General features: G+C 34.3%; 1 protein-coding gene across 3 annotated transcripts in view; it reads right to left on the reverse strand.

The window, feature by feature from the left end:
* Positions 1 to 4,858: 4,858 nt before the first annotated feature.
* The window catches only part of Su(z)12 (Polycomb protein Su(z)12), a 498,478-nt gene continuing 483,752 nt past the window's right edge, over positions 4,859 to 19,584 (reverse strand). For 2 of the 3 annotated variants that reach the window (XM_090397603.1, XM_090397604.1), the window contains exons 14-15: positions 17,428 to 17,507; positions 4,859 to 8,553 (exon numbers count right to left, since the gene is read on the reverse strand). In XM_090397603.1, the coding sequence (XP_090253729.1) occupies positions 8,331 to 8,553; positions 17,428 to 17,507 (303 nt within the window). In that variant the 3' untranslated portion in view covers positions 4,859 to 8,330. The remainder of the gene's footprint in view (positions 8,554 to 17,427; positions 17,508 to 19,584) is intronic. The other variant, XM_090397605.1, reaches the window with a different exon arrangement.

The raw sequence follows: 19,584 nt of genomic DNA on the forward strand, positions 1-19,584 counted from the left end.
ATCTTCTTTCCCATTATTTCAAGCAAAAATTACCAGTAATTTACAAGACTTGAGATACGTAGAGCAGCAAAGAACTGCATATGATTGGTACGGTATTAACAAAAGATTGCGCGAACCAAAGACAAATTAGCATTTCGACAGTTGAGTTGAAATGCTAATTCCCTTCAACCGAATTCCATATCTGAAACACATTTACTATATATTTCTTAGTTTTAACACGTTAACGACGGGAGTGGTGTCAAGCAAAACCATGTTCCACCGGCAACATATGGTTTTGCTTGGTCTACACAGCAGTTTCTGTTGGAGAGGGGATGTGATTGTTTGTTGAAAAATATAATTATGCATAGCCGAAAATTGCCATGTACACCCTAACGACCTTTCGTATACCTCTGGGGGTACGCGTACCACACTTTGAGAAATACTGCTCTACACTATAAGACATGATGTTCAACCTTTTGGCTTGCCTGGGCCACATATAAAATGTACAATATAATTAATGTATATAAGTAACAATATTTTATATTTTTAGATTTTAATATAACATAAAAAAAAGAGGGCAGTATAAACACAAAACCAGTGAGATATTTGGCCTTGTTTATGTGAAATCAATGTCTGGTTCGATGAAGGTAGTTGCATTTCGTAGTGAGCTCTCAAGGTTCTCATCAAAATTTTTGATCTAACTTAACTCTTCGTATGCTTCATTCTTGAAAATATTGTTCACAAATGTACATACTACCCAAATGTGATGACATGAATAAAGCGTGATTGTGAAACGAAGGATATTTTTTCTCTGGAATGATAGTTCTTAGAAAAAAGACTTAATATTTTGATTCGAGTTGAATATCTGATTGCAACTCTATACATTCCATTTGAAAATTCGAATGTATTTATGTCGCCGAAAATATACAAAAAAATGATTTTCTGAAATCTTGAAACCTATTCTCAAATTCCTTTAACAAAACAGAAAGAAATATATTTTTCGCATCACATAAGAATTAAAAGTTTAAGATCTTATGGGACCACAAGCGGCCCACGGGCTGGACACCCTTGCTATAAGGGAATAAAAGGTGTTAGTTGATTAAAAAATACATCGTTTTATTTTCTTTTAGAGACTTTTGTCAACTGCACAAATTAAATTGCATTTAATTTGGTAAAAATATTAATAAATAAACTGACAAAACAGGAAGTTGCAGCAATAACTGTCATTTGTACTGTTGCATAAAAATTCTTCACTTACTAAATGCAATTACGGACGTAATATATTTTATGCATCTGTTTCCTTTGTATGCACATATTCGTTTGTTATATAAGCATTCTATATTAGCTTAAAGAAACTATTTCAAACTTCAAACATTTTTTTTTGTCAATAGTTTCATTTTTCTATATGCATTACAAATTAAGTTTTTTTTTTTTTTTTTTGTAAAAATTATGTAATCTTTGAGGAAACTAAGAGCACTAGGATTGCAATACTGAAATTTGCATATTTCACAGATGATGGTACTGCCAACTTTAGCACATGCTTATGCATTGTGGGAAAGCATCCTTTTAGAGTTCTCTAGAATATGGAAAACTCCAATATTCAAATATGCATTTCCCAAGCTATTTGGATAACACACAGTCCACAGCTTTACTTATAGTAATATCTAATAATGTGAGAAGTCAGAATAAAATTCTGAAAAAGATCAACTTCCTTTAAAAAAGAAAAAAAAATTTAATTTTTTTTAGTAGTCACATGTGACTTATACAATCATACTCCTCTGGAAAAAGTTTAAGCATACAATCATTACATTAGTGCATGCACACTCACACAAGTGCAGCAGGCTAAAATTGGTTCTTAATTTACTTTATGAAATCAATATGATCATCACTCAATGTTCACTATTAACATCACATTCATGCCATATACATATACCACTGTAAACCTTTCCAGTCCTGTTGACAAGAATAAGTTATTTACATTAATGACCAGGATACACAAAAACAAAACAAAACAAATACTGAATTTACTGTAACATAAATTAATTTACATTATGTAAAAAAAAATTGAAATTACAATTTTCATTTGTCTTGCTTTCAAGACAAATGAAAATTGTAATTTCAATTTTTTTTACTGAAGAGGAAGTAATATACAAAATAGGATTATATATATATTTCTACTACTGTTTTAGGATACTCATTAAAGTTAAAAGTAGTTTGAAAGTTTCCATTATTATAATCCTTAGGATATCATGTACTGGTTATTCAATTCTTCTTATTTATTTTTTTGAAAGATCTTGCAAAAATCTATTTTTTCATGTGGTTCTAAATATCAAGTCACAAATGTGAATTTTTGAATAAATTATGAAGTTAATAAAATCCCCCCCCCCCCACACACACACCACTAAACAAGAGCAGTTTTAATTCTATTCTCAATATTTACTTAATGTTATTTTTACAGATGAGTACAGAAAATAATTTAAACATGGTTTGTGTAAATAACAAAGATCAGAAACGAGTGTGATATTAATGATAATTTGATGAGCTTACACTACAAGATAAATACCATATGAAAAACAAAGCAAGCAACAAAATAAAAACAAAACAAGAAATAGGGGGAATGATAATTTAGTTTTCTTCTAGTCTATTTTTTACCTAATATGCGCAGAGCACTATAAAGTTTGTTGCAATGTATGATTTTAAGCTACCACAGTAATGGAATTTTTTTAATATGTACATATATTTTATAAAAAATGGATTAAACTCTTATAAGAATATTTTTATGGTACAGATCAATTTTATTTTATCTATTTTTTTGTTTAGAGTAATACATCTCTTCAACATGAAGAAAAAAAAATGTATTTAAAGTTTTAGTGTCTGATTTGTTTTATTTTACCACCAACAAATTTCTGATTGTTTATTGCAGAAAATTATGTGTGTTAGTCTAGAATAGCTGATAATGAAAATTTATTCTACTAATGAATTTGCTTTCCTTAAATTTTGCAGTATGATAATGCTTTGGTAATGAGCATAAAAACAAGAACTGCACTCTCTTTCTCAAGTTAATATAAAAATCTTCATCCAGAAATAGCAGACTTAATTTTCAATGCATAACAACAGGTCAAATATCAGAAACTAAATACTGTGTGGTATTAGGCTTAGGGGCAGGTTAAAAACTTTATAACAAAACTACAAGCTAATGAATACTGATTTAATAAATAATGCATCAAATGGAAGAAAAACTGACAGGAAACTAGAATTAAAGCTTAATTACATTGGTTGCCAGTATCCTAGTACACCCTTGAGTATACACCTGAGAAAATGATAATGATGCATCTAATGACATGGATGCTGATGCCATATTAACAAATGACAGTTAAATGTTCTCGAGGTACTCCTGTTATTCCACTCCCACTCTAAATTTAACCCTCCCAATGTAAATCTAACATTTGTTATTACCACTGATTTTTGCAGATGAAAATAAGGCATTCACTTAAGATACCTGTTATATTATAGAAATGCCTCCATGACAAAGAATAATGATATGTGTTTGTCCATAAATGTCAAATTTGATTCCTATCTATGACGTGAGAAATATCTACAAGAGATGTTTGTCAATTGAAAGTTAGTGACTGATCTCATATGAAAGATCACTCCCAAAACAAACTGGCCAGATAACACAAGCAAATGACCAATACAAAATACTATGCAGAGAATATTAACTGCCTTATCATGACAAAAATAACATTTATAGTACTAAATTACTTGATTATAAGAGGCCACTGGGCTTGACACATTGACTGTCACAATTTTAGTACAAACAGTAGTTTTCTAATATAATAGAAATACTTTTAGGTGCCATGGCTTCTGCATGGTGAAAATACTCAGAGAAAAACAGAGGATGAATGGGAGGAGGGGAAGGGAAGCTCTTTGCAGATGCTTCCACTGTAAACACAGTAAACGAATGCTGGTGCCATAGGGTTACTATTAAGTTAGATAATAGCCAAATATTTTGATTTGAAAATTACAGGCCATCTTTGGTGGTAATGACAGTTGATTATAAGGTAGAACACAAACATAGGTATAACTGTAAAAAACTAATGATATGTTATTCTGATAAGACTTTCCCATATTTCAGATAAAGATGGGCTACAGAAAACCTGATAAATATGGCTTGGCTCAAAATGGAATAGACAAAGAACACAAATTCTATGGTCTGAAATTCGCATATTTCATCTATTGTTGGTACAAATTTGAGGGTTTGTTTAAAGAGAGTGCCAAGGCCTTTCTTCACCACTTGAACTTGAATTGGAATGACTGCCTATCTTTATCTAAAATACGGGAAAGTTTTATCAGAATAACACATTATTGAAGTTTTTTACAGTTATAATTAAATATTTCCTCAGTTATACCATTACGCTGTTGTAAGTATAATGTCACATGGCTCTTTCTGTTTCAAATAAATCCAGTGTTTATGTTCTACCTTATAATTGACTGTCATTGCCACCGAAGATGGTGTGTAATTTTTAGACTGAAATATTTGGCTTTATCTAAATAAATAGTATTATTTATTCCTTGTGTTTTTGTGTAAATTTAAATTTTCAACTTAAGCAGTATGTGGTTTCAACTGACATGTAATTAATAAGATCTAATATCTCAGTAAAATTATCTTTAATTTTGCTATCTTTTAATTATTAATGCAGCACCATATCAAAAAACATATGTATATTTCACAATTTTTGTTTCATGTCCTACTGTTGGTTTGGTTTCCTATTCAGATGTGGATTTGAAACCCCTAGGAAAAGGTAAACCTTTACAAGGACTTTTAACTGATCTCATGTAAAATGGCAGAAAGTTTCTCTCCAAGAAAATACAGGCAATCTACAGGCTTAATACTTTGTTTAATACTTTCACGGACTTTGTTTCACTTCACCAAATCCCATCCATATACAGTCCAATAGATCAAGGTTTTACACGGCATATTTCAAACAATACTTGCGTCACTAAAAATATCTGAGCTAAAAAAAAAAGTCGAGAGGGTGGGGGAAGAGAGAAAGAGGACATTTGGATAATCAACATTATTGTATTTACTTGTTGCTCACTTGCAATAATACAGTCCTCCTTACTCTCTCTTGTGCATCAACTTAACACACAATATTTAAAGGATTATTCTGATCAGAGCATTCTAGCCATATAATGTTAGCAGAAGAAAATACTTGGATAAATCATGTCAAACTGAATACAATAAATGAAAAACATGAAAAGAGTAAAATATATGTACACAGGTATTATTATTTCACCCCCCCACCCACAATAATTAATTCGGTCCATATCTTTCAAAAATTTATAAAAATTCTCTTCAGCCACACAAGAAATCATTTATAATTCTACAGTATAACTGTAATTTAGACTAAAGAAGACAAATATTTAATTAATTTTTTTTAATATATCTAAATTTATTTCATATTTTGCTATCATATTTTTACAAATCACTTATAAATAATTTGATATTCAAAAGAAATTAGAGCATATTTAATTTTATTCAAGTGTTTTTTTTAGAATAAACACGTGAAACTTACTATATGACTGAATTCCAAACCTTCCCCATCTTTGATTGTTGTTGTAAAGTACATATATCTTTAGTTGCAATTCAAGTGATTTTGAAAGTCAAATATAGGTTGATAAAGCATTGCACTGAAATCAATAACTTATTTAAAATTAACTGATAATTATCAACCCAAGCTTAAATAAACTACCATATATTTTAAAAAGAGCTATTTTCAATTAATAAGCACACCATTAACTGTACAAATCACTACACTACTTAATGATTTAAAATCAGAAATGTTATAAAAAAAGGAAATGTAAAACAAATGGCAGTGTTTCTGCTACTTTATCTATATAATTGCAATAAATAGTTTTGCACTATAACTAACTTACTATTTTAGTTTTTTTTTTTAAAGAAACATTCTTGATAAAATATTAAAAGTAAATGAATGATTTTCAAGAATACTGTCAAGAAAAGGTAAAAAATATAAACATATAAGAGCTATTTTAAAAACTGAAAATAAAATTATGATACCATAATCAAATTCATTGGGCAGTGATTTTTTTTTGGTCAAGTTGTTTCTGTAAGACAAACTTTAGTAGTTTTATGCCTTGACATATATATGTGGAAGACAGACTTCACTTTTACAGCATGCATAGCATGTTGAACTAATATTTGCACTAAAGTTATACAAGTGTTTAAAAAGAATGCATTTCCTGCAAAAGCTTTCTCTCACACACACACACACGTGCGCACACACAGGGGGGATTCTGGAAAGTCCCGATAAACACATAGAACAAAAATGATATTAAAGCAACTGATATAACTACAAGAAAGAACATACTAGTAGCAGAGTTATGAATGTAACTTATGTTCTTATATCCTTGTATGTTCTTTCTTTCTTGTGTTTATATCAGTTGTTTCAATATCATTTTTGTTCTAGGTGTTTATCAGAACTTAAGAAGGGAGTGCTGAAGTATTGAAACAAGACGATGACTACCAATTTCTCAGTATCTTGAAGTTGCTAATTCTGCTACCTAATAGGATTTATTCTAAAATGTTTCAGTAAATCTAAAGAACATATAATTTTAATAAATGTAAAATTCTAGTCATTTAAAAATTAAAAAAAAAAAAATGCACAAAAAAGAGCTTACAACTTTTGATCTGGGGTCAAACTGGGTGGGTAAGTTTAGGCATGATGCAATTTCAAGGCAGTGATAAAGTTATGCAGCTTCATTTTACATGCTGGTATTCAATTTTCATTACTAATTGAAAGAATAATGGCAGACAACAATTATGAAAATACATCTCAAATGTTAGCATTTAAAGTTTTAGCTTATATTTGCTGATTTAAATCAATTAATCCAGCAGGTCAGTAACTGTTACTGAACATGGCATTTTGTTTTTATAGAAAAAAGTTCAGACATTCTTTTAAAATTAAAAGATGATTCAGCCCTTTCAGCCATCCCATTAAAAATGCTTGCATATGCTACTGATACGCACGTGTATACACACATATTTATATATGAGTACAAAATTTGGCAGATATGAGCTCATTATTTGATTAATAAATATTTATCTATTAAACACAATACTGTAAGTTGCATCTGTAAGAAACAATAACTGTAAACAAGTTGGAGGGAAGAATAAAAATAACTTCACACTTTTTTTTTTAGGAACACCTTAATAGGTATTTATCAAAAGGTATATTAATATACTCAACTTTTTTTATCAATAAAATCAAAATTAAGTGGAATGTTCAAAATGTATTAAATATTAAAAAAAAATAATAAATAAAAAAGAGAGAGAGAGAGAAGAGTGGGGGACAATCTATTACAAAAGCCAGAAGCATAAATAATTCACAAAGACATGTATACATAAACTACTGAGGTAGGATATATAGCAAAGGCAGTGGTAATTATCATTGATGTAGCACTCTGGTGACTAACTTTTCAATATAAGTCATCTCGATGCCCTTTAAGGAATTATTCTTTTCAGAGATAATATTTCTATATTTTGGCCTACTACAAACATGTCTATCCAGAGAAAATGAGCGTGTTATTTTAATGTACAAACTTGAATGGGTATTTTCAAGGAACTGACCAAATTTACACGTTGCCAACATGTCATAAGATGGCAAGAACAATTAGGGAAAATTTTTGAAAATGTTGAGCAAAAATTGTCAAAACATTTAAGTGCACCTATAAAAATATACAATGTATATGTGCCAACTTAATTTTAATTTTAAAAAATATCACATATTACCTAAACAGAATAAAACTCCATTAGACATGTGAAGAGGAAATTTTTGGGTGCAGTAATTCAAATGAAGAATATAACATAAAAGATCAGTTTATCTCAGTTATATAAAACTTACCCAATAGAAATTATAAATACTAAGTTTGGACAAAGCAGAACATCCACTTGAACATAAAATACAATCATGACACGCGATACACACATATACAAAAGACTTATTTCTGTCTGAATATTCTACTGCTATGGCAGACATCTAAAGAACTAAATTCGTTTATGATCTCAGCACTTGTAAAGATGATCTTGTAAAAAGTGAATGTGAACGTGCAAATATGACATATGAAGGACGACACTGCTGATACCCCTTATATATACATCACTGGTTAACGAGGACTGACGTTACTTAAACTGCCTATTTCTGGTTCTGTTGTTTGCCACACTATGGCAGGATTTTTTTGTAGATTGTAAAATACGTTGCGTATACACAAAAGGACACAGTCTTGCGGACAGTTCACTTGAAAGAACATGGCAGCTATGCAATTACCTTTTGCTATGATGACCAAGGTAAAAAAGACTTTGTGTCTACATCATCTATAAGTTTTTGGAGCTGATGTACTGTGTGATATACCAATGAGGCACTGATAAGCCCAAAATCAAATAAGTTGCTAAGATGTAGTAGAAAGTTCTTGTACAGTTTTCTCCTTACCAAATCTTTCCCATGATGGTCAACAAACATAGAACAGGCAAGAGGAATTTGACAATCTCCAACATACCTATAAAGGAAATAAGTTTTCATTAAATTTACTTTTGCAAAAGATATTTTGTTAAAGTTGATTAAAATGAAACACACAATGAAAAGTATCATAGTGAGTGTTATATGGTTCTTTCAGGTATTGAATGATTATGGATTAATTTTCAATTTGCAAGATAAATACCAGTGGAATAGGTAAATTATCAAAATTCAATACAAGATGCAAGGCATGAGTTATCTCAAGAGAAAAATTTTCACAAGAGAAATGCCAGCAGTACTGGGACACTTTTTTTAAAATCTTAAATAGACTAGATTCTTCTTCTTCTGGTCTCTTTCTGGGATAATTCAATGAAGTCTTGAATAATGTGCATATTTAGAAATGGCAGATTTACCTAGTTCATTAGCACAAAAAAAAGCCGGAAGATATGTTGATTTGTAGTGAATGATGCAGCAGTAATAGTAGCAGAACTATCTAGATGCCATGGACGCGGAAGAAGGGTTGGAAAAAAGTTATTATCAAGAGCTTTGCCATAGGACTACAAAGTACACTTGTCATTTGAGCACCATGCATGTTATTAGCACTTTCAAAATTAGTCACTAATGTGTGTTTAAAACTAGGCACAAAAGGAAACTTGATATTTCAATTAGTCAGTTGCACCACTTGAATGTTATCTTCAAGTGGTGCAACTGACAAATATTAGTAATAATACTGAAATAAGGAATGAGATTTTTCAAGTAAATGGGAAACAAATATTTTCATTCGCCAAAAACAGTGAGTATTTTTCTTGGAAAAGAAAAAAAAAATTATGAAGCACCCTTAGATCAGAACATGTTTTCTGACTGCAGTTCTTTTTAAATTAATGAAATGATTATATATAAGTGTTATTTACTGCCTACCTTTGCTGCATTTTTGGCAGTTCTGATCTTTTGAAATCTGAAGTAGATATTATAGATGGAGCTGAATTGAATGTTAAATTTAAAATCTGAGATATAAACAAAAGTCTAAAGCATAAAAATGATAGGATACTATTAAAAGATGACATGTAGATGAGAACAAATTCGGTAATAATGATGTAAAAATACACAATAAAATTTGTAGAAATTAAAAGTGAGAAATATTAAAGGATTAAAAATGTAGAACTTAGCAAATGTAAATGATGGAAAAAAAGACTGATGTAATTACAGTTTCATAGGAGTTGATCTTAACATGACTGTCTCCTAAATTTTTGGTAGATTAATTCAGCCACATTTGTTATGATTAGGAGAATGTGCCATAGCCCTTGCTGACTCTAAAAATGATTTCTCTGACCTGTAATGACTTGCACATAGCAAATTAGTTTTCTTCCATCTAATCCTGTGTGTCCAAACTGTTGTCTAGTCTCATGACTAGCCTTAATAATGGTAGCATATGATAGGCAGGACAATCTGTTAACATTTGTCTTGGAGAACATAAGAAATACATTTGCTACCATTATTAAGGAAAGTCAGGACTGGCAGATAATGCTTCTGAACACCCTGTTCACACAGGATTAGATGGAAGAAAACCAATGTGGTATATAAAAGTTGTTACAGGTCAGAGAGACCATTTTTGAGTCACCACTGACAATAAAGCATTCTCCAAACCATAAGTATGGTTGCATTAATCTGTCAAAAATTGGAAGAAAGTGATCTTACGATTAACTCCTATGCAACTGTAATAACTTCTTTCATACAACATTACCAAACCAGGCCTTTAGATCTGTGTCAGCTATAATTTGAACACTTAGTATTGCAAGAAAAATTAATTTTTTTGCTCTGAAGATGCCGATTTGAAATCCAGTGAGATATAAGCAAGTAAATAAACATCCTTTAAATTTAGTGTTGTAATGCTGTTAAAATAAGTTATGAGTAATGTCCAACAACTAAGTCTTTAAACAAGATTGAAAAGTTATCAGTTTTGGTAATTAAACTCAATGACCTGTCATGTCAGAGCAAAGTAACTTGGTTTCCAATAAACCTAATTAAAGTTACAAAAAAGCAGTTACTCTTATATACAGTCTGTTACAACTGATGAAGCATATATTCTGAGGTCAATTTTTTTATGGAATGAAAAACGATGTCATATAAGCTGTTTAACGTGCCTTCAGTTGAAAAGACATAATACCTCCTTTCAATAGAGACAGGTTTTAAAGGTCTATCTAAACAGGTGCATATGGGAGTTTAGTACATGTTTGGTGAAAATCATTTATTTAATTCTGACTAAACTATTTAATTAAAGTCTCCCCACCAAACAGTTATATAATCACTGGCAACTCATCACCTGTTCAAAATAAACTGGCTAAGGTGATCAATTGTCAAGCCACGCCTCAAGACTGACTTTACACCTCCAAAAGAACAAAGTTTATTCTAACAATTATAGGCAATTAAAAGAAACATTTTCACCATCCCTCTCAATGAACTTAGAAAAATGTTGAGTATGCTATTGATATTATGTTTATTATTTTTTTGTCTGATACATACAGTTTAACTATATGTTAAACTGTTGTACTTGTCAGGGACTTTAAAGACAGTGATCTGTCCATAAAGAAGGAGCTTTATGGCTAGGCTACTTGGGCTACTAAAGGCTGTCAATGCACAATATATAGCCTTTCGCAGTCACATCATTCCACCTTCCTGAGGTATAGCCTGTCTCCACAAACGGGGCTCTGGCAAACCTGGTGAGCATTGTCTCTGCAAAAGTATATCTTCTCTAGTTGGAGGAAATGCAAAGCAGACCTGTAAGTGGTAGATGTCTCTAATCAGGAGGACACAGGATCCTCTCCCACTTGAGAGTACAGCAGTAAAACGGTTCTGAACGCCGGGTACCACAAGGGACCGAACCAGTTAGTAATGAATCTAGAGGCTTCCTGTTCAGCTAGCATGAAATCCTAAGGCTGCAGGGGGAACTGTTGAGGCCACATAAGGACAGGAGACTGAGTTTCCTCTGTGAAGGCAGTCTGTCATGTCTCACTGCATGAACTATTTCCTTTTTATCCCTTTCTCACTGAATACAATGCACCACAACTGAAAGAAATGCAATTTTATTAAGGATCTCAATCCCCCCCCAACATTTATGGCCTAAACAGCAATATAAACAATGTGCACCACCATCACCTACAGTCACCTAAACCAGAATTATTATTCCTTTCAGAACCCCAACTAGCAAACTCAAGAGCCACTGTTCACCTCAACTGCCCCAGCAACACATTAGACAGATCTTTTCAGCATAAGGGTGCATTTGTGCATTTACCAGAAACAACATACTATGCCAAAAACTGCAAAATATTTAATCCCCACTGTTTGATCTGCTTTGGCTCAAAATTTATATACTATACCTACCTGCCCCTTTTCTCTCTCTCTCTATTGCTATCCAGACTCTGTCAATGCCTCTGATCTCTTCATCTCTCTCTAATGCCAAACTTCTGCTGTCAAAATACCTCGATAGAGAGGTCCTCATTCTTGTGACTTCAATGTCCACAACTCGTATTAGCTTGCTTTCTCCAATTTCACCAATGAAGCAGGCAGAGATGCTGAGGTGTTTGCTATAAGCAATGACTTAGATCACCAATCTTCCTACCAGAATACTTGACAACCCCCTCCAATTTGCCAACACAACTGACCTCTTCCTAACAAGCTCCACTTCCAAGTGTACTGTGGTTGTACATTCTCCTATTGGCAACTCAGATCACAACTCATACAAGTCTCTTGCCACCGAAAAATCTTCACCCACCAGTTCACAGTCTCATGTCCTTTGGTACTACAATGGTGCCAATTGGGAAGACCTCAGTGACTACTATTCCTCCTTCCCACGGTCCGACTACTGCTTCAGTTCTTCTGATCCAAACACCTGGTCACACTGAATAACAGAAATCATTCTCACAGGAAAGAAGGCTATCCCTTATTCCACTCCTAATTCTCAGCAACTATCCAAGCCTTGGTTCTCAAAAAACAAAACAAAACGTGTGCTAATGCTGTAAAGGAAAAACCTCTGCTCTTCATGAATGGCTAAGTCTGCTTTCTCTGCTTATACTGCAGCCTGCAACAGATGTAAAACAATCATCATCAAGTCCAAGTCAGACTTTGAAAGAGCCAAATGCTGCAAACTCGCTTCCTGCTCAAATGGCACTTGCCAGGGCCAATGGGTGCAACTTCTGCTCACTTAGGTTTCCGCCACTGTCTCATCCAAATGGTACTGTACACTCAATGGAAAAAACATTACAGATACCTACTTAAGATCATGTCGGTCCTCCTCTAGCACAAATTACAGCCTGTACTCTGAGGCACTGACTCCACCAGTTGCCAGAATGCTGCTGGAGGTAATTCCAGTCTTACCCACAACTTTGCCTTAGATTTGGCACCCCCCCCTTTTTTTTATATATGTTGAGCCCATAAACGAGAGGTTGGTAGGTAGATCAATCTACAGTACATTAGTACTGTGTATGGGTTGGGAAAGAAGGTACATGTTCACATTGGATTTGAATGACTGTATATTGTATTCCTTAGGGAACACATCAAGGGGAAGACTATTCCATAGTATAGCAGTTGCAGAGATGAAGGAGGAGAAGAAGAAACTTGTTCTGTGGGTTTCAAGGTGTACTGTGCAGGAATGCTGAGCAGCAGCTGCACGTGTTCCAATTAGTTTAGTACTAAGTGGGGGAATTATTGATGCTATTTCAGATGAGCATTTCAGAAAACACATAAGTGTGGAGACCGATCGTCTGTGCAAAAGTTGGTAAGAAATGGGTCATTAATAAGTCTGATTGCTTTCCTCTGGATTGAGTAGAGCATTTTGAGGGAGCTTTTGGGGGGGATATACCCAAAATGTGGGAACAGTATTCAATGGTTGGGCAGATTTGTGATTTGTATATGGTTAACAGCTGTTCAGGGGTGAAGTAGTATCTTGAGCGAAAGAGATTTCCAAGTTTTTTAGAAGCTGAGGATGCAATGGTTGTTATGTGTTTATGTCAGGAGAGGATTGATGTCAGAGTAATTCCAAGAAGAGAAATCTCAGATTGTCTGGAAATTTGGGTGTTGTCAAAAATAATACTGTGAGAAAATGTTTTTTTTTTTATTGTTTTTATTTTTTTTTTATGAGAAATGAGACAGTACTGGGTTTTATTTGCATTGAAACTGACTAGGTTATCTGAACCCCATTGGAGGATGGCTTGGAGGTCTGAATTAAGGGCAATGGTGGTTGCTGTTCTGTAGGTTGAGGTGAGCTGTCTGGAGTAAGGTTTATCAAAAGAAAGGAAGGAGTACAACGCGATATCGCCTGCAAAACTGCGTATTGGGTTGAAGGAATGAGATGGAGGTAAGCTGAAGTAGGTCATTGATATATAGTAGGAAGAGGGTTGGTGAGAGGACATAATCTTGAGGAATCCCAGCATTAGTTGAATGGTAAGAGGATAAGGGGCCATTCATCACCACATATAGTGCACGTCCAGACAGAAACCTAGCAATCCAACTACAGAGGTCTTGAGATAGACCAAATGATGGCAGTTTGCTTAGTAAGCCCTTGTGCAAGACCCAGTCAAATGCTTCGGAGATATCAAGTCAAACAGCTTGAGATTTGCCAAACTTCTCCATGGCATTCGTCCAGAGATGGGTAACATGTGTGAGCAGATCTCCTGTTGATCGAGCCAATTTCCAGGTTGTGGGATAGATATCAGTGGAGTAAGACAGTATAAATATGTGACATAGGACATGGATCTCATGTCTTGCTTTATGGCATCCTAGAGAGATTCAATCAGATTTAAATCCGGGGACCTTGGAGCCACTGGATGGTCCCAAACTCAGATGAGTGTTCCTCAAGCCATGCCTGGGTGGGTGCAACCCAATGGGATGGAGCACTGTCCTGCTGAACAAGACCACTGGCTGCAGGATGCACAAAGGCCATGAAAGTGTGAAATCCAGCACATTCTAGTAGCTTGCAGCATTTAAAGACTTCTCCAAAAACACTAAGGGATCTAATGTGTCACTTGAGAAGACTCCCCAAACCATTACAGAGCTACCAACACCTACTTGAACAGAGCCGACTTGGTATGATGGGACCATGGCCTCATGTTGTCGATGCCACATCCGGCACTGCACCTCTCCATCAATTTGGTACAACTGATAACTGGATTCACCAGACCACACGATTCTGGTCCTCCACTCTGGAGATCCAGTTTTTGATGGTTTGATCGATTCAATCCAGAATTGGGCAATTCAACTAATTAGTGATCATCTCTCATAGACATTCAGTTATTGCCTTGTGCCTCTTCTACTGATACTTTCATGGACAGTGCTCTGCTGAATTAGCCACTATTATTCTAACACTCTCTTCTGAAAGCATTAAAACGAGAGCCACTACTAACAACACCCTTTTATAGTCCGTCTTGAAATTCACCGAGCCAACTTCACTGCCTCCTATTTCATTCCATATACTTCTGTCCTTGGGAAGAGTCTCCCCACTCTGACTTATCCAAACATTACAACTCTCAGCTGTTTATGCAAAATGTGAACAGATTCTTTCTTTCTTCTATTCCTTTTGCCCACACATGGCACTAATGTGCTAGAGGCATTTCATGTACGGATTACATACATATATATATATATACACACCCTCTGTCCAAAAAGAAACCGAACTTTTCGAAAATAGAAGAAACTAGTGGCTCCGCCTGTTGTATCTTTTTGTTGTGAAAGCGGAAACCTTCATTAGTGTTGTGTCAACTGTTTATGACATGTTTCATTAGAAGCCGAGTTATAGTGCCAAGAGTGACAGTGCATTTTAAAGAACGGTCGGAAAATGAGTTTCAAACAGACAGTTGCGATTGACTTTTGTGTTAAACTTGGTAAAAGTTTTACCGAAACGCATCAAATGCTTCTAAAAGCATACGGTGATGAATGCTTATCCTGTACTCAAGTTTATGAGTGGTTTAAGCGATTTCAAAGTGGTCGTGAGACGCTTGAGGAAGATGAAAAGTTGGGCTGGACAAAGCAAAGTTAACATCCAAAACTTGCGTGATTTCATCAAAGAAAACCCGAAATCGTCCATGAGATTAATTGAAGATGAATTGGATGAATCCAAAATCAACCGTGCACAACATTTTGACCATGAGTCTGGGCCTTTGTAAATTGAATTCGTGATTTGTTCTCCACAAGTTGACCAACGACCAAAAAATGTATTGAATTGAACACTGCAAGGACCTCATTAAAACCGCTCGTAAGGGCTCAAACTTCCTAAACGATTGTTACTGGTGACGAAAGGTGTGTTTTGAGTATGAGCCCGAAACAAAGTGCCAGAGTGCTGAGTGGAGACCACCAGAAGATGGGCATACGAAAAAAAGTCGCTTGGAGAAGTCAAAAGTAAAGACGATGCTGATTTGTTTCTACGATTCCAAGGGCATCATTCACAAAGAATTCGGTCAGCCTACCCAAAACGGTCAATGGTGAGTTTTATCTCGAAGTTTTGAAGCGATTGATAGCGAGAATTGTCACGTACGGCACGAATATCGTGATGCAGGCAGCTGTCACTTTTGCACGATAATGTGCCATCTCATCGTTTGAACATTGTGAGACAGTTTTTGAGCAAAAACCAAGTTTGTGTGTTGGATTACTCCCCGTATTCACCTGATTTAGCGCCCTGTGACTTCTTTCTCTTCCCCCGACTACTTTGCCAATGAAAGGAAAGCGATATGACACCATTGAAAACGTTCAAGCAGCAGTAACCACGACCCTCAACAGTATCCCAAAAACTGACATAAAAAATTCATCTAAAGAATTAATCGACTGTGTCAAATGCTGTATCAAAGCTGAGGGAGAGTATATTGATTGAAATAAATTATTTGAATAATTATAATTGGCCTGGGTTTTATTTTCTATCAGTTTCTTTTTGGACAGAGGGTGTATATAAAAAAATAAAAACAGAACAGTTAAATTAACATGGCAAATCATCTATCATTTTGTTATCATTATACTTCTCTGGATTAGAGACTGTTGCAGTGAGTTTATACCACTGGTCTCAGTAAAGAGATTGAAACTGGTTTGGGAAGTGATTCTCATTACATAATGCATAACATATTATGGGATTCAAAGAGCAACTCTGATGTGAAGTTAACAGTGCATTATGCACACAGTTGCAAAGACATTTCACATGCAAACTTCTGTTTGAACATGCTTACTGGCTATTTAACCCTGCAGAGGTCGCGGCTGATCTGACAGACACAAATTGTTTTAATGTATATTCTGGATATGTGTAAGAATATTTAATATAAATATTCTTATACATATCCAGTTATAGCTTAGAGGTCATGACTAGCTCTGTGCATACATATATTACAAATGATATTCCGCACTGTTTATGGCATCAGTTTAGTTTAACACATGTTATGTAAAGGTTTGTGATAACTTATTTGATAGTAAATTGTAATTGAGAGATACCATGAACTCCGATGTCATATAGTATTGGTTTAGTTTTTTTTTTTTTTTTAATATACCGTTGAAAATGGCTGGAAAAATATATTGATTGTATAATCCATCAGACGTTGAAGAGATTCAGTGGATGTTACTCGAGTCTGATGATGAGAATGATATGGTTGAATGTGAAAGTGATATTTGATAGTAAATTGCATCTGAGAGATACCGTGAACTCCGATGTTAGTATAGTACTGGTTTAGTTTTTTTTCCTTTGTTCAATAATTTATAGATTGCAACTGAAAATTAGTAAACCATCATGTATTATACTTGCAGTGTTTTTTTTTTTTTTAAGTTTTATCACATTTCAGCACATACTAGTAATGAATGTATCTCTCGGATATACGTGACCTAAGCTGCAATTTTTTCGACCACGATCTCCACAGGGTTAACAGACTCTGTAAATTAAGTATAATAAGCTTACCCATATTTCATTACATGAAGATTCCACATTTTCATCAGCTCCTTTTCACCTTCATTTACATCAGTAAATTCATCTATCATCTGAAATACAAATGTACATAACTTTCTTTCAACTTAAGAATGCTATTCAAAAAAATTCAGAAACTGACAAATATTAGTGATGTCCATGTACATAACAATGAATGGTCTGCAGTCATAATTACTATCATATATGCTTTTTTAAGGATTATTCCCCTAACTGGTTAACATTTTTACAAATCTATAATTACACCCACGTGAAGTGCCCACTGAAATTGAAATATTTCATCCATTTGGCCATATGATTGGTTAATCATCATTTATTATTATTTTTAAATTATAAACAGGCTAAATCATTCAGATGTAAATGGAATAAAATAAAAACTTATCTTTCTTAACTAACATATGGCAACTGGAACCTTGGTAGCTCAGTCAGTATATACGAAAACTTTGGGCTCTGGGTTAAATTCCCGTCAGTGACGTGAGGAACCTTTATCTGGTCTCTTTCGACAAAAGGTGAGTTAACTGGTCTCATACGGAGACAGAGCGTTTTTTTCTCTTGGTAACTTGGGTTTTTCATCCCTCAAAACAGGCAAACTGGTCCAATGAACGAACGAATGAACACACACACGGCTACAGTCAAAATATACTATGGCAAGGAAGATAACAGGAAACCACTGTGCTCATAACCATCTTCCCTAGTATGGCAGCATACAGCTACCCCTACTATCTGTATGGCTGAGGGAATAGAATAGGATATAGCAATTAAAGATTACGCCACAAGATTCTGTCAGAATATGCTGCAGACTGCAGAGGATAGCTGTTGAAAGTATTTCATTTGGTTAATCCTATATCAAAGTGTAAGCAAACAAAGTTTGTGCATAAGTATTTTCACATCTATTACCTTAGTATCCATAATACAAAACACACTTCCTTTCAGATGTGTATATTGCTAGGCAATATGTGAAGAGTAGCTATGCATATCGATTTCAACCTTTACTGGTATACTGTTAAAGCGCAGACAATACCTCTCCAAAAGCTCTAAGTGGTCTTGTCGACCACTCTATATCTCACTGAGTGACCCTAATGGATCACTACTCCAGGGATTCAGGAACTCATCAAGAGATGCCATAACATTCCCACGAGCTGTCATACCTGTTCTTGAATTCATTCGTGCTACTTGGATGCACATCATCCAATGGCAATCCATTCCAATCATGCACTACTCTATGAGAGAAAAAAAATGTAGTCCTAAAATCCTTCTTGACAGCATATATTCTCAACTTCCATGGATACCCTTGCATCCTTTCCCTACCCTCCATAAAAGTAAAAATTCTGTATAACTATTTCAGAGGTTTGTAAGTCTAAATCACATCACCACCCTTTCTCCTATTTGCTAGTCTCTGCAGCCTACAAATTTTCAATGTCTTCATAATCTGTATTCCACAATCTGGATATCATTTACGACATTCTCCACTCTATCAGAATCACCATGGAAACCAGATGTGCAAAGCTTATCTACAAGAATCATCATTTTCTTTGTTCTGTTTTCAACAATTTCATTTTATTTTAAATCACTCCCACACATGATGGGGCTACAATGCTTATAGAAAATAAATGCCTTGTAAAGAGGAAAAATAACTTCCTTATCTTTACATGCCAAGGTTCTTTTCAGTATTGCCATTATTCTCTGAGCTGTATTTGCAATTTTTGCTATATAAAACTTCAACTTCCTATTTACTAAAATTACAAGATTCATAGCCTCATCAGTTTCTTCTACCATAATCCCATTAATATAATACGACATTGGATATCAAATCGCATGAATGTGCATGACCTTACATTTTCACATGCCCACAATTCAAATCATTCAGCAAGTACCACATATCAGCAGTACTTTTGATTACCCTACCTATTTTTGCATCATCAGCTGAAAATTCGTGAAAAGTTCTCGGCCTAACAATGAAAACACGAATTTATAATTTCAAAGTGATTTTAATTTTTCAACATAATCCCCCTTAAGACTAATACACTTATTCCAGCGATGCTCCAATACCATTATCCCGTCCCTGTAGTGGATCTCTGTAAGATCTGCAAACTACCCCTCTACAGCTGCAATCACCTCTTGATTCGAAGAAAA

Source organism: Typopeltis vanoorti, chromosome 9 (genome assembly GCF_054136105.1).
Source record: "Typopeltis vanoorti isolate ZY-2024b chromosome 9, IOZ_Tvanoo_1.0, whole genome shotgun sequence".
Classification (NCBI taxonomy): domain Eukaryota; kingdom Metazoa; phylum Arthropoda; class Arachnida; order Uropygi; family Thelyphonidae; genus Typopeltis; species Typopeltis vanoorti.